Source organism: Aptenodytes forsteri, unplaced genomic scaffold, assembly GCF_000699145.1.
Source record: "Aptenodytes forsteri isolate BGI_AS27 unplaced genomic scaffold, ASM69914v1 Scaffold72, whole genome shotgun sequence".
In the NCBI taxonomy this organism is placed as follows: Eukaryota; Metazoa; Chordata; class Aves; order Sphenisciformes; family Spheniscidae; genus Aptenodytes; species Aptenodytes forsteri.
In genome coordinates this window covers 7,893,208-7,904,837 of record NW_008796193.1, presented here as the reverse complement: position 1 = coordinate 7,904,837, position 11,630 = coordinate 7,893,208, and the positions used below count along the sequence as shown (strand labels likewise).

At 41.6% G+C, this 11,630-nt stretch overlaps 1 protein-coding gene across 1 annotated transcript in view; it reads left to right on the top strand.

Annotated features, from left to right (window-relative positions):
• MCF2L2 (MCF.2 cell line derived transforming sequence-like 2) overlaps positions 1-11,630 on the top strand; it is a 173,640-nt gene that overhangs the window by 11,403 nt on the left and 150,607 nt on the right. The window contains exon 2 of the mRNA XM_009288057.1: positions 9,509-9,592. Within this exon, the coding sequence (XP_009286332.1) occupies positions 9,509-9,592 (84 nt within the window). The remainder of the gene's footprint in view (positions 1-9,508; positions 9,593-11,630) is intronic.

The window sequence follows — 11,630 nt, the reverse complement described above, 5'->3', positions numbered from 1 at the left end:
GGATATATATATATATATCGCTCCTCATAAGTAGACTCCTAATGTGTACTATGCCTGCCTGTAAAAACAACTTGTTTAACTAAGTCCATACCCACTCCTGGGGCATGGGAAAACACAACCACTAAACAGGTCTTTTCAATCTGTGACCTCTCTACTCCTGTAATTTTATGTTAAAAGTGAACATCAAATCTAGTCAATGAGATGAACTGAAAAATGCGGTGATACAAAGTAATTTGAGCAATCTTTGCTGAAAGACTTAAAATCAGAAGAAATGTTTAATGTGCCTGCAGAGCAAAGCTCAGGTAAAACTGTACGTCCTTCATTAGGCTGCGCAGAATGCTTTGGAAATACTGATCACAACTTAGCATAACGAAAGGAGAAAACTTCAGAGCAGATCTATTGTGCAATAGAAGATCACATCAGGCACCAGTTCAGCTTAGGCTCAGGTAGACGCTGAGGGTCACAGGTTTTTGAGCTCTTCAAAGAAAGATGTGTATTGCTAACCTTTCCCTCTTTCATGGACATTGTTTGGGGAAGCTTGCAAGGCAATTCCATCCACACCATGGCCTAGATCTGTCCCCTTCTCAAGGGATCAGAGCATATTGGCAATGCATCACCCAAGACAGCTGGAGTCTTGCTCCTAACCTTGCTTGTCCAGGTTTCTACTACGTTAGTGTATACAACGTTGGGTTTGCTGTTACAGTTAAGAAAAAAAAAACCAAAAAACTTTAAGGGCTACCTCCAAACATGAACCAGAGTTACTTAAATATTTTAGAAGAATCTTCTGTCTTTGGAAGTTAGTTAGCAAACTTTGCTATGAAACTTGGTTTTAATGAGAATAGAAATTGCATTTAAACAAATGCACTTTGTAGGTTTTATAGTTGTGCTTGGTTAGCAAATGATCTGAGAGAAAAGATGACACCAGTCACCTACCTATGCTGCATTTTGGCGTTTGCTCTAAGCTGATCTAAGTGTGATTCTCTGCTGGAAGAGGTAGTCCTGGCCTTGCCATTTCCCACCCCGCGCGTTACTAGCACTCGTACCCTTCAAGTTCCTTTGCAGAGAACTAACCCAGATAAGAAACAATCCACTAAGAAAAAGATTACTTCACTTTATTTACAATAATGTTTTTCCTGGCTTAGTTTTGAGCTGACTCAACATGGGTTAGAAAAAAAAGAGGTGGTGGGAATGTGCAGAAGAATAAGAGAAAGGATGGGATTTCCTTTCTGTTTATAGCTGGATTTTTAGTTCCTCTTAAAGCAAACAATCTGTAGTACAGCCAGCTTGTATCAGTAACTGATCTTGCTGTTTTTCTGTCTGGGCTGAAAGAATAAACAAACCTTTTCAAAAAGTAAACAAAGGGCACAAATGGTCAGGAAGAGAAATAAATAGAATTAAAAAAAAGAAACCCAAACCAAGAGCTTCTTTCTCTGGTGTATTAACTTTGAAGTTTTTTTGGCCTTCAGGAAGAGAAATGTTTTGCTTAAGGGTTTGCATTGGAAATTCTGGTGGGACAGAATATTTTCAAATCCTTTAGCTTGCTTAAACCTTATCAGTGAAGACATGCAAATTTGTCTCCTTAGCGTGTTTAATTCTTGAAATCTCACTTAGCTCTGCTAGACTCCTGGCTAGCTGTTGTTCATGGCCAGCAGACACAGGGCTTGGGAGAACATTTGAACTGTAGGTACTTTGCAGCTTTCAAACTCTGGATTTGTGTGTTGCCTTTTGGTACTTTTTAAGAAGAATAAGAACACGTAACATTAGGTGTCCTTTCATGCTCTTAAAATGAAATCTGTGGCCTTATGCTTAACCCTGTCTGAATCTTTTCCATCGCATCAGCAATCTGATTTTTCCTCAAATCCACAATTTTTATTTGAATGCTGTGAGGGTCATTTTTGGCTGAGCTTGCACAGAGTAGAAGTGGAGTAGTCCTCTACGAGCTTAGCAAAGATTTTATTTCACTCCCAGCTGTCTTCCTTTCCTGTGAATTACATATTAGGCTGTCATTAAGAAGAGATGAACTTTGCTCTGGAAATTTGTAACCCATTATTCCAAGATTAGTGACTTAAGATGGGGGATTGAAGCAGCCCCCTCCTCTAGTCAACAGAGGGCCAGGCAGTTGTAGCATTCAGTCACTAAAAACCAAAGAAACCCCAGTGTCCTGTTATGGCTGGTTGCCTTTGGTTGTCTTTCATGGAGCAATAGGCACTGCTGTGTCAATCTGCTCTGTGCAGTCCAATCTTTCACTCTAGCAGGTCATCTTTCCAACACTGTTGGAAACCATTAGCTGCCATTAGCATGTAAACTAGTTTCTCTCTGCTCAGAGAGGAGAGGAAGGAATGAGATTATATTCATTGTAGCTTTTAATCAGCTGCTGTTGGCATAGCCCTGAAGGTGGCAATCTGTGAGCTGTGCTCCAGACCTGCTGCAGGAATACATACAGCTGTGGTGAGAAATAAAATAGGCAAGTGTGTGTGGGGAAGCCCAAGCATGTTTCATTTTTTAAGTGAGGAATTATGAAGCGTAACTGAACGGCTTTCCCCTTAAAGATTAGATAGCACAGTTGCAGCTAGCCTCCCTAGAGATCTGGGAGGGAGGAGAAGCTGTGTCAGACAGATGGCTATAGTAATTGCTTTTCTTTTTCTTCCTCTTGTTAGAAAAGCTTGGGAAGCAAAACTGTAAGGCCTAATTCTTCTGCAGTGAAACTGGTCTTGCATGTAAAAATTCAAACAGTCTCTGCTAGGAATTGAATTTATAGCAGTTTAAGAGGAGAACCAGGAGTAGATGAACTGACTTGTTTCATTTTTTTTCCCATAGTATCACATCCTTATTCACATTTTAATTGTCCTGGCAAATTCAATTAGCTCAAGTAATGAAGGACTGCATGGTATATGGAAAGATTCAGTGTTGGTGACCTATGTAGGGGATTGGCACTGTTTGACATAACACTGTTTGGTCAATTAAGCTTTTTTCTTTTTTAAATTTGAGAAGATACGTGTAACTGCCTCTTCAATTAAAAAAACAGTTAAGACCACAAGAATAACCACACAGAAGCTAGGAAATGCCTGAGTCAAAGTTGCCAAGATAACCGTGTTCCAGCCACTTGGCTGGTGTATGTTTTGATATGACCTTTAGTTGCATGGCTATACAGAATTTTTTTGTCAGAACACAGGACTGCTCTGAGGTGACCAGGGCTTGTCCAGTCTCTTATGCAGATATTAGCAAGGTGCAATGAAGCAAAACAGTTGTTGTCAAGCTCCTGCAGCTAAAACCTAAAACCTTCCCATTGACTTTTGGGTCCCCAAAAGTGAATTAAAACATGCCTGTCGTGGTTAAACCCCACCCGGCAACTAAGCCCCGCACAGCCGCTCGCTCGCTCCCCCCACAATGGGATGGGGGAGAGAATCAGAAGAGTAAAAGTGAGAAAACTCATGGGTTGAGATAAAGACGGTTTAATAGGTAAAGCAAAAGCCGCGTGTGCAGGCAAAGCAAAACAAGGAATTCATTCACTGCTTCCCATTGGCAGGCAGGTGTTCAGCCATCTCCAGGAAAGCAGGGCTCCATCACGCGTAACAGTGACTTGGGAAGACAAACGCCATCACTCCGAACGTCCCCCCCTTCCTCCTTCTTCCCCCAGCTTTATATGCTGAGCATGATGTCATATGGTGTGGAATATCCCTGTGGTCAGTTGGGGTCAGCTGTCCCAGCTGTGTCCCGAAGCAGAAGAGGCCTTGACTCTGTGCAAGCACTGCTCAGCAGTAACGAAAACCTCCTTGTGTTATCAACACTGTTTTCAGCATAAACCCAGAACATAGCCTCATCCTAGCTACTATAAAGAAAATTAACTCTCCCCCAGCCAAAACCAGCACAATGCCTATCATCAATAAGTTTTTCTGAAGTAGTCTATGAACCTGCAGCTGTTAGCTCAATATCAGCTCATGTCAGCCTAAAGTAGGGTTTTCTCAGCTGTGGTATCTGTCCCACAGGAAAATGGTACGTTGCTTCCACCCAAGAGGCTGAACACAACTTCCTGCAGGCTTGTGGCTTGCAGTACACAGGCCAGGAAGGCTATGGAGCCTCCTGGGATAAAGTAGTGGAAGATACGAATGGATTAATGCTTACTAATGCTAGGCAAAATCTCTTTGCTTTAAAACAAACCCTGTGTCTTTTGGTTTGCTTTAAATAATTTTTTCAAGCTTTTCTTTTAGTCAAAGATTAAAAACTTCCTTAGGCAGCCCCAGGTAATCACGTTTCCAAGGACTGGGACTTCTATTGCAAGCTCTGTGCTGTGATGGTGTTACGAATTTGTCAATATTGGAGAGTAACTACCTTTAAGCACTGTCCTAGAGGAAGATGCAAGAGGGCAAATGTTACCTTCCATGCTGTTGGCTACAGCTACTAGCATTTCGTAGCCACATGATCTGATTTGCTACTTGGGCTCATGAGTCACCTTCCCTTGTTTCCTCAGACTTTCTCAGTCTCTTGCTAGTTTCTTTTGCTACAATTTCTTTTCCCTGCACGTCAGTGTGTGAGCTATGCTCACTTACTTGAACGTGTGATTCCTAGTCACCAAATGTATTTTATATACCACCTTTCTTATCATCTGACTGTCTCCTGCTGAGTGTGGGTTTTACAGCAAATCCCATGTGGCTCACTGGAGAGAGTCTTGCCCAGGCAGGGGATTTGATGAGACCTAACTGGCACTCTGCAGTTCTTGTTTCTATTACTTCATCTTATCCTTACACCACAAAATTCTTTTGGTAGAAAAAGGATCTTTAGAAATCAGAAACCAAGCTATTTTTAGAGCCAGGTAATAAAGCAGCTATATGAAGGGGGGCGGGGCGGGGGTGGGATTTCTGTTTTGCTCAAGACTGGTTGATATTAATGATGCCTTCATATTGGCAAACATCAAAAGCAAGCTATTGTTCTGGCAGGTTTGTTACTCTGGAGGGATGATGAGGTCTCTGAGAGGCTAGAGATGGTGGCACATTTTCTAGTTCATTTTCCGTTTCTGTCGAGCCTCCTTGTGATTGTCTCATCCATTGTAGAAATGTTTGCTCCATTTCTGCAACTGTTTGGCACAAGCTCAGTCCTGGTCAGCCAGACCTGAGTGCACCTATCTACCTGTGGGACTGCACAGTTGTCACAGTATCTTTGCATCTTCTGGATGCTGAAATCAACAGTATTTTCTTCAATGGATGCTCCAAGGTTTCTTGGTTCTGAGAGTCCAAGCTCTATTTTAATTATTATTTTGATTTTTTTCCTACTTCTGGGTTAGGGGTTTTTTTGCTATTTTTTTGATTCAGCTATAGTCATCTCTAAACACCCATTTTTCTCTTCTCTGCCTCCATCTTGCTGCCAACCTGTGATTTGAAAAGGGCGTATCTATTACTATTATGGTGATTCAGAAACACTTCAAGTAGACTGTCTGAAGGATGCTAGAAGTCTTTGACCAACAATCTGGAGGCACTTGTCAGTAGCTGTTGAGAATTGTATTCATAGACTACAGGACCTTTTTGTTGCTGGTTCCTTGGGTGTAGTATTTATCTGACTCTAAACAAGGCTATCAACATGCTGTTCTTAAGCAGCTAGCAGAGAAATCAGGCTTATGGTGTTCTCTGCTTTCTAATAAATAACCTTGTATATTCAAAATGATTTTGTTTTGCCTTTTTTACTCTGCAGTTTCCCCCCCAGATTCTATTCTAGACATGCATGGGGGAAACTGGGGAGTAAAAAAGGAAAAACTTAATGGGTTACTGTTATTTTGTTTGCTTTGGGAACGTATACCTGCCTCTTTCGGTTTCCCCAAAACGTGGAGTACCGTGTGGCTGTTGGCTGGGATCTCTGTGCTGCCACCATATACGTAATGAATCCGCATAAAACTCACTCTACGTGGGCTGGGGGAAGAGGTAAACATAGCAACTCAGGGGGCAGGCTAAAAACTTTGTGGGTCCTCTGACTTCCCTGCTTTGTCTGTGACAGATGCGCAAGACAGGTGACGCTGTGCCTGTTCTCATGTCCTTCCTATGCACAAAAATGTTGTCAGAAGGGGGTAAAACAGACTCTGGGAATCCTGATGTCTAAGGATTAAGGATTTATGGATATTTGATATAGAGACAAGAAGAAGCTGTGGGAGGAGGGGTGAGATTACTGCTGCAGCATGGTACTCAGCTGCATTGAATAACGTCAGCTGGGGTCAGCAGGATACCTGCAGGGAGATCAGGAGGCTGTTCTGTCCTTCAGTCTCTAAGTGACCATGTGCTGTATCGAGAGCAAAGCCCAGCAAATGGGATTGCTAGTTATATTTGTAAAGGCATAGAATGGAAATCAGTTCTCTGTCCCTAGTGTCCAGTGGGCTTTCCTTCGAGAAACTGAACATAACTTGCTGAATATGATGTACTGAGTTTAGCTTTACTATCCATTTGAATGGATTCCCACAGACCGTAACACCAAGTTATCTCATGTCTAGGGTGTCTACAGACACAGAGATTCAGAACAATGTTACTGTTTTAGCCTTTCTTTTGCTCTGTCTAGAAATTTGCAGACTTTTGTCCTACTTTAAAATCAATTCCAAGTGAGTGTCCTGCTGATGAAAAGGTCCTAACAGCTGTACGACTCCTGGGGAATGACTCTTTTTCAGCACCTGCAGAACAAACATAGCACAGAGAAGAGCATATGCTTCTTGAGTGGAAGAGACCAGCCCTGTTCTGGCCTTGTGCAGTCTTTGGTCCCTTTGACCTGTTTGTTATAGAAGCCTTGTGAAATACAGTCATGAGGGTCATGGTGAGAGAAAGGACGAGTCTATTTTCCCCAAGCAGATTTCAGAACAATGTCAGCGATACACTGGAAGATCATCCACCAGTGGCACCCTGTGTAGCACAGGGCACTTCTACAGGAAGATGTGCGTTGCTTTTGGCAGTTCTGCTGTAGCGATCAAGGCTGGAGGAAAGAGGGTGTGATGAGGTGGTCCAGACAACCACTACACTGTGGCTGCTAAGAAGTAGTGTAATGCATCAGAGCACAAGGTTAAGTTGCCCTGGTGTCAAGGCGGAGATGAGGCAGATCTCACTCTTAATTCCTGCTCTGTGAAGTCTGGAGAGAAAAGCAAACACTGAGCTGGTGTCAGAATGTATGTGTACCTGGCAGAATGACCAGGATCCCTTATCTTACTTGGACAAGCTGTGTCAATCAGCCGAGAGCAACAGGGCTTCGTCAGGTTTCTTGCCATCCCAAGCAAAGGCAAACTCTCTTGGTTTTGACAGGGTCATCTCTGGAGGTTAAGTCATGAGTCTGTGTGTAAGATGCTGTTGTGAAGCTGTGTTGGGATGTAGTTTTCATTGTTGCAGTTCTGGTGCCTTGGGGTGGGGAGAGGATATGGTGGTTTTCCTACAAAGGCTGTATCTACCTTCCGATGTGTTGTGATCTCTACTGCATATTCAGGTTTTGACTGAGAGAATAAGCCACAAATCTAAGTTGTCCCCCTATGCTTTATGAAACAAATTGCTCTCTTCCCTACCTGCAGCCCCCACCAGTTTGGGAGATCTTGAGTCTTACTGATCTCTTATGTATACACGCTGTACCTGACACAGTCAGGACTCAGATCTTGGACAACTCTTGGGCTCCATTCAGGTGATGAGAAGGGTAGTATAAAATACATTTGGTGACTAGGAATCACACATTCAAATAAGTGAGCATAGCTTGCACACTGACATGTAGGGCTCTTGGGCTATAACTGCTTGGCTCAGTGCTCTGCAGACACCCAGCTTGGTTACTTGGAGCAGTATATCATGCTCAAAGTAAAAATAAACTAGTCTATGTCCAAAGCTAAGCCTTAGGTCTGCTAACTCTGTGCAACAGTGTAAATGCATGACCATAGCAGTAGATTGAAATTACAGTAAGTTCTACGAACATCACTGAAACCAAGCTCTTTAGCTGTGGTTCATTAGTCTGCTCTTCCAGTTGCTCTTAGCCACCTGCAATGTCAAGAATCAGAGAAGCTGATAGTGGGCTGCATAAACAGGATGGAAATGAAGGTCCCACGTCAAAAACATCACTCATTCTAGTTTGACTTTTTCCCTTTTTAGTTCTAAGGGAGGATTTGCGGAATCAGACCCCTTGAGATTTTTTTTCAATTGCTTGGCATTACTGCCTTGTTTTGTGCATCAGCCAAAATCTATGCAACTTCTTTCCATATTGTGTGTCACGGCCTGTCTAGGAGAGGGCAATGACACATGCTCTTCGGTTACTTTGTCTCAAGGCATTAGTGAAGTGTTTGAAAGTCAAATGAGCCTGAAGAATTAGGGAATGAACAGAAAAGTTTCCAAGTGACACTGTGTAATTTAAAACCTTAGAATCCCTAGTTCTGGAAAGGATCAGAGGGAATGTCTGAAAGGAAGACAGAGATGGTATTTTGAGCAGTAGACTAGGATGCAGGAGAAAGAAGCTAATTTCTAACCTCTCTGACCTCCCTCTCTATTTCTGGACAGTTTGTTTAAAACCGGGTGCACCAAAGTATTTAAGTGCCTGCATTGTATTGACATCAGTGAAGATCTTGGTGCTTAAATAGGGCAACTACCTGCTTTTAGTCTGATCTGTGGTCTGTCTGGACCCAGGTTCCTTCCTTCCACCTGTTGTCTGGGCAGTTAGAGGTGGGCTGTACAAAGCCAAAACTGGTTGTTGTTCTGTAGCTGTACAGTGACCAAAGGCCTAATTATAATAGGTACTATTGTAACGTAAACCTGGATCCTGCCAGTTGAGCTGGCAGATACTCCCCAGTAAACGTTGCTGGTCTAGACTGGGGTGAAGAGTGGGAAGAACAATTGGATGCACCTGTTACAGAAGAGATCAAATTAGCTCAATGTGAGATTATAGTTGCTGGTCACTGAACAGATTACACACAAAAATTGTGGTGATTCTTCCCCAGCTGCTTGCCAAGTTATTTTTTAACTTTTCAGTGTTTACTTCAAAAGAACAGGCTTTGTTTTCATGAAAAGAAAGCCTCACATCCCCTTATTTCCTCTTTTTACTATGTATTTGCTTGTAGCGGAAAAAGCATCAGCAAAGGAAACTGTTCTGGATTGGTTGGTTACACAAAGTCCTCAAGCAGAGACCAACGAGTTCAGGGTGGAACATGGCACTGTATCTGAAATAGACTTTACTGTTTCAAAGACTGAAAAGCTGCTTTATGTGGGAGGCCAAATGCAGCAATTTAATATGGAACATGAAGTAGTAAGGAGCAGGCTGTCAGCTTGAGCAAACTTGTGACAAGGTCTGGCAAATCTACTGGAGCTGGTTTATGAAAAGCTCTCTCTGAAATCACAAGGCAATAGATGAGACTCTGTAAGTATCACAAACTTCTCCGTGACAGTCATATAACATCTGAACCAATAGTCAAGCCAGGCTCTTTTCCTTTGAGTGTCATCTTTGTTTTGCTGGGTTCTTAAAGGACGGAAAATTTGTCATTAAGGTTTTATTAACTCATTGAAGATTTCTGTTTTCACTTGCACAGATGAAATCATGCAGCAGGAGATACGGCCGCTGGTTGCAGTGGATATAATAGAGCAGCTCCACAGGCAATTTGCTATCTTGTCAGGTAAGGAGTTGCTGGTAATCACACTCCGGGATTCTCTTGGAAACATATTAGAATCTGTCATGCTGACTGTCACCCTTCAGCTCTGTACAACAGTTGCAATAGTATTTTTATATTGCTAATGAAAAGTGCTGTTACAATCAGACACTCACAGTGTATGGAACTGATAAATGCCAACTTGCGGTGCTTGTTTTTCGTAAGGCAAGTTAACTTTCCATGCTCTCTACAATGGGGTGGGGGGTAGGGGGAATAGATTTAGAGGGTAAAAAATTAAACAAATCTTTCTGTACATATCTTTGCACAATGTCCAAGCACCTTGTTTGTGGGAAAAGGTTTTGATCTATCAGGGAGCTATTCGTGACCTTCCCCCTCTTCCTCATTTGCCTTTGTTTTAGAAATGATTAATTTCTAAAGTGTAAGGTTCTAATCTTTTAAAGATTTGATTATTACATATTCCTTTGTTTGCCTGAAGTTTGCAATCACACAAAGTGACGCAGTTCCTGCCCCAAATAAATAGCTGACATTGAAATATTTGCCAAATTATTTAATATACTTATTTTGGATACTGTAGAAGAGAAATGCCTGAAAACACTTATGTCAGCGTAAAGAACGTCATGCATGTTGAGAATTCAGTGCCTCATGTGCAATGTCTATCCGGTAGAATGTGGAGGACTGCTTTTCTTAAACCCCATTACCTTGCAACATTTGAGACCATTAATAAAAGCTATATATGGCATGTAACGAAGACTTGTTGAAAGTGGTTTACTAAACAGGACGAAAAACCCATTTCCAGTTCCAGCTAGAACATTAAACATGGCACAGAAATGTCAAGGGTAAATATAAAAAAGTGTTTTCCTATTTCTTTATGGACTCATCATTTCAGCAGTGCCTGTATTCTCACCTGCTATTTTAGCAAATTCAACTCTTCACATTTGATCTAATTCTTTTATTTCTGGAAGCGATGAGAAAGATGTTTAAATAAGACTATTTAAATCTAAGGTGCTTAAAGAGTTTGGAAATAACTCTTCATAGAAGACAGGGCGGAGGGGCTTGTTTGTTAGGGATCAGCAAATAACTGGTTCATCAGCATACAAGTACTAACAACAAATACCAAAAGTGAGTGAAAAGGTGTCTTTCATGCCCCCATCTACAAAAATAACAAATCTCATTTGAAGAATTTTCAGGCTTATCTAAAATCTCCTCAGTAGAATCCAGAAATAATATCCTAATAAGAAATGGAGCAGTATAGTTCATAGTTTCTAAGTTGATTTCAGTCTAAAGTTTACAGCTAAATTTGGAAGCCTGGGTGCCTCCACTCCGAAATCCCCATGGCAGTCTGTGAAGAAGATCATGAACATAAAATCATCTGCTCGGAGGTCCCTTTAGCCCAGTACCTTATTCTGTTGGTGACCGCTGGTGGGTCATAGGTAAAATATAATAATAGGAATCTTCCTTACTGTCCTTTTATTTGCCTCCTGCAAACTGAGGTTTAGGTACAAGCCAGAAATGACTATACTTTTCAGAAATGCATTTCTCTAAATAAGTGTAACTTTCTTTTTCCTCTAGCAAAAGATTGGTTTTTTCATCCAATGAAAACAGATCTGGGCACTCTCCTGCCTCATTTCATTTATTAAAGTAATTCACACATAAATGACCTCATTTGATTTTAATTATTTTATTTTTTTTCCTAGGCGGCTCTGCAGCTTTTCCTTAAAACATGCTGCTTTTTATTAGGCACAAGCAACCACAAATATTTTGGTGCTTCAGTGCTTGCCTACATAGAGACTGAAAATCTCGTGATACTTAGTCTATTTCCTGGTTTTCCATGCTGATACGTTCCAGCTCAGTAGCCACTGTCTGAAAAAAAACCCCTCTGCTCTTTGGCCCCATCACTGTGGGCAGTAAAAGACACTCCCAACTTACTTGTAGAGTGTTTTGGGCATATAATGTTTTTCTGAACAACTTTATAAAAATGGTATATGCTGATTTATACTAGTTGGGGTTATTTCTTTTACTCTGTAGGCTGCAGCTTCCAGAGAGC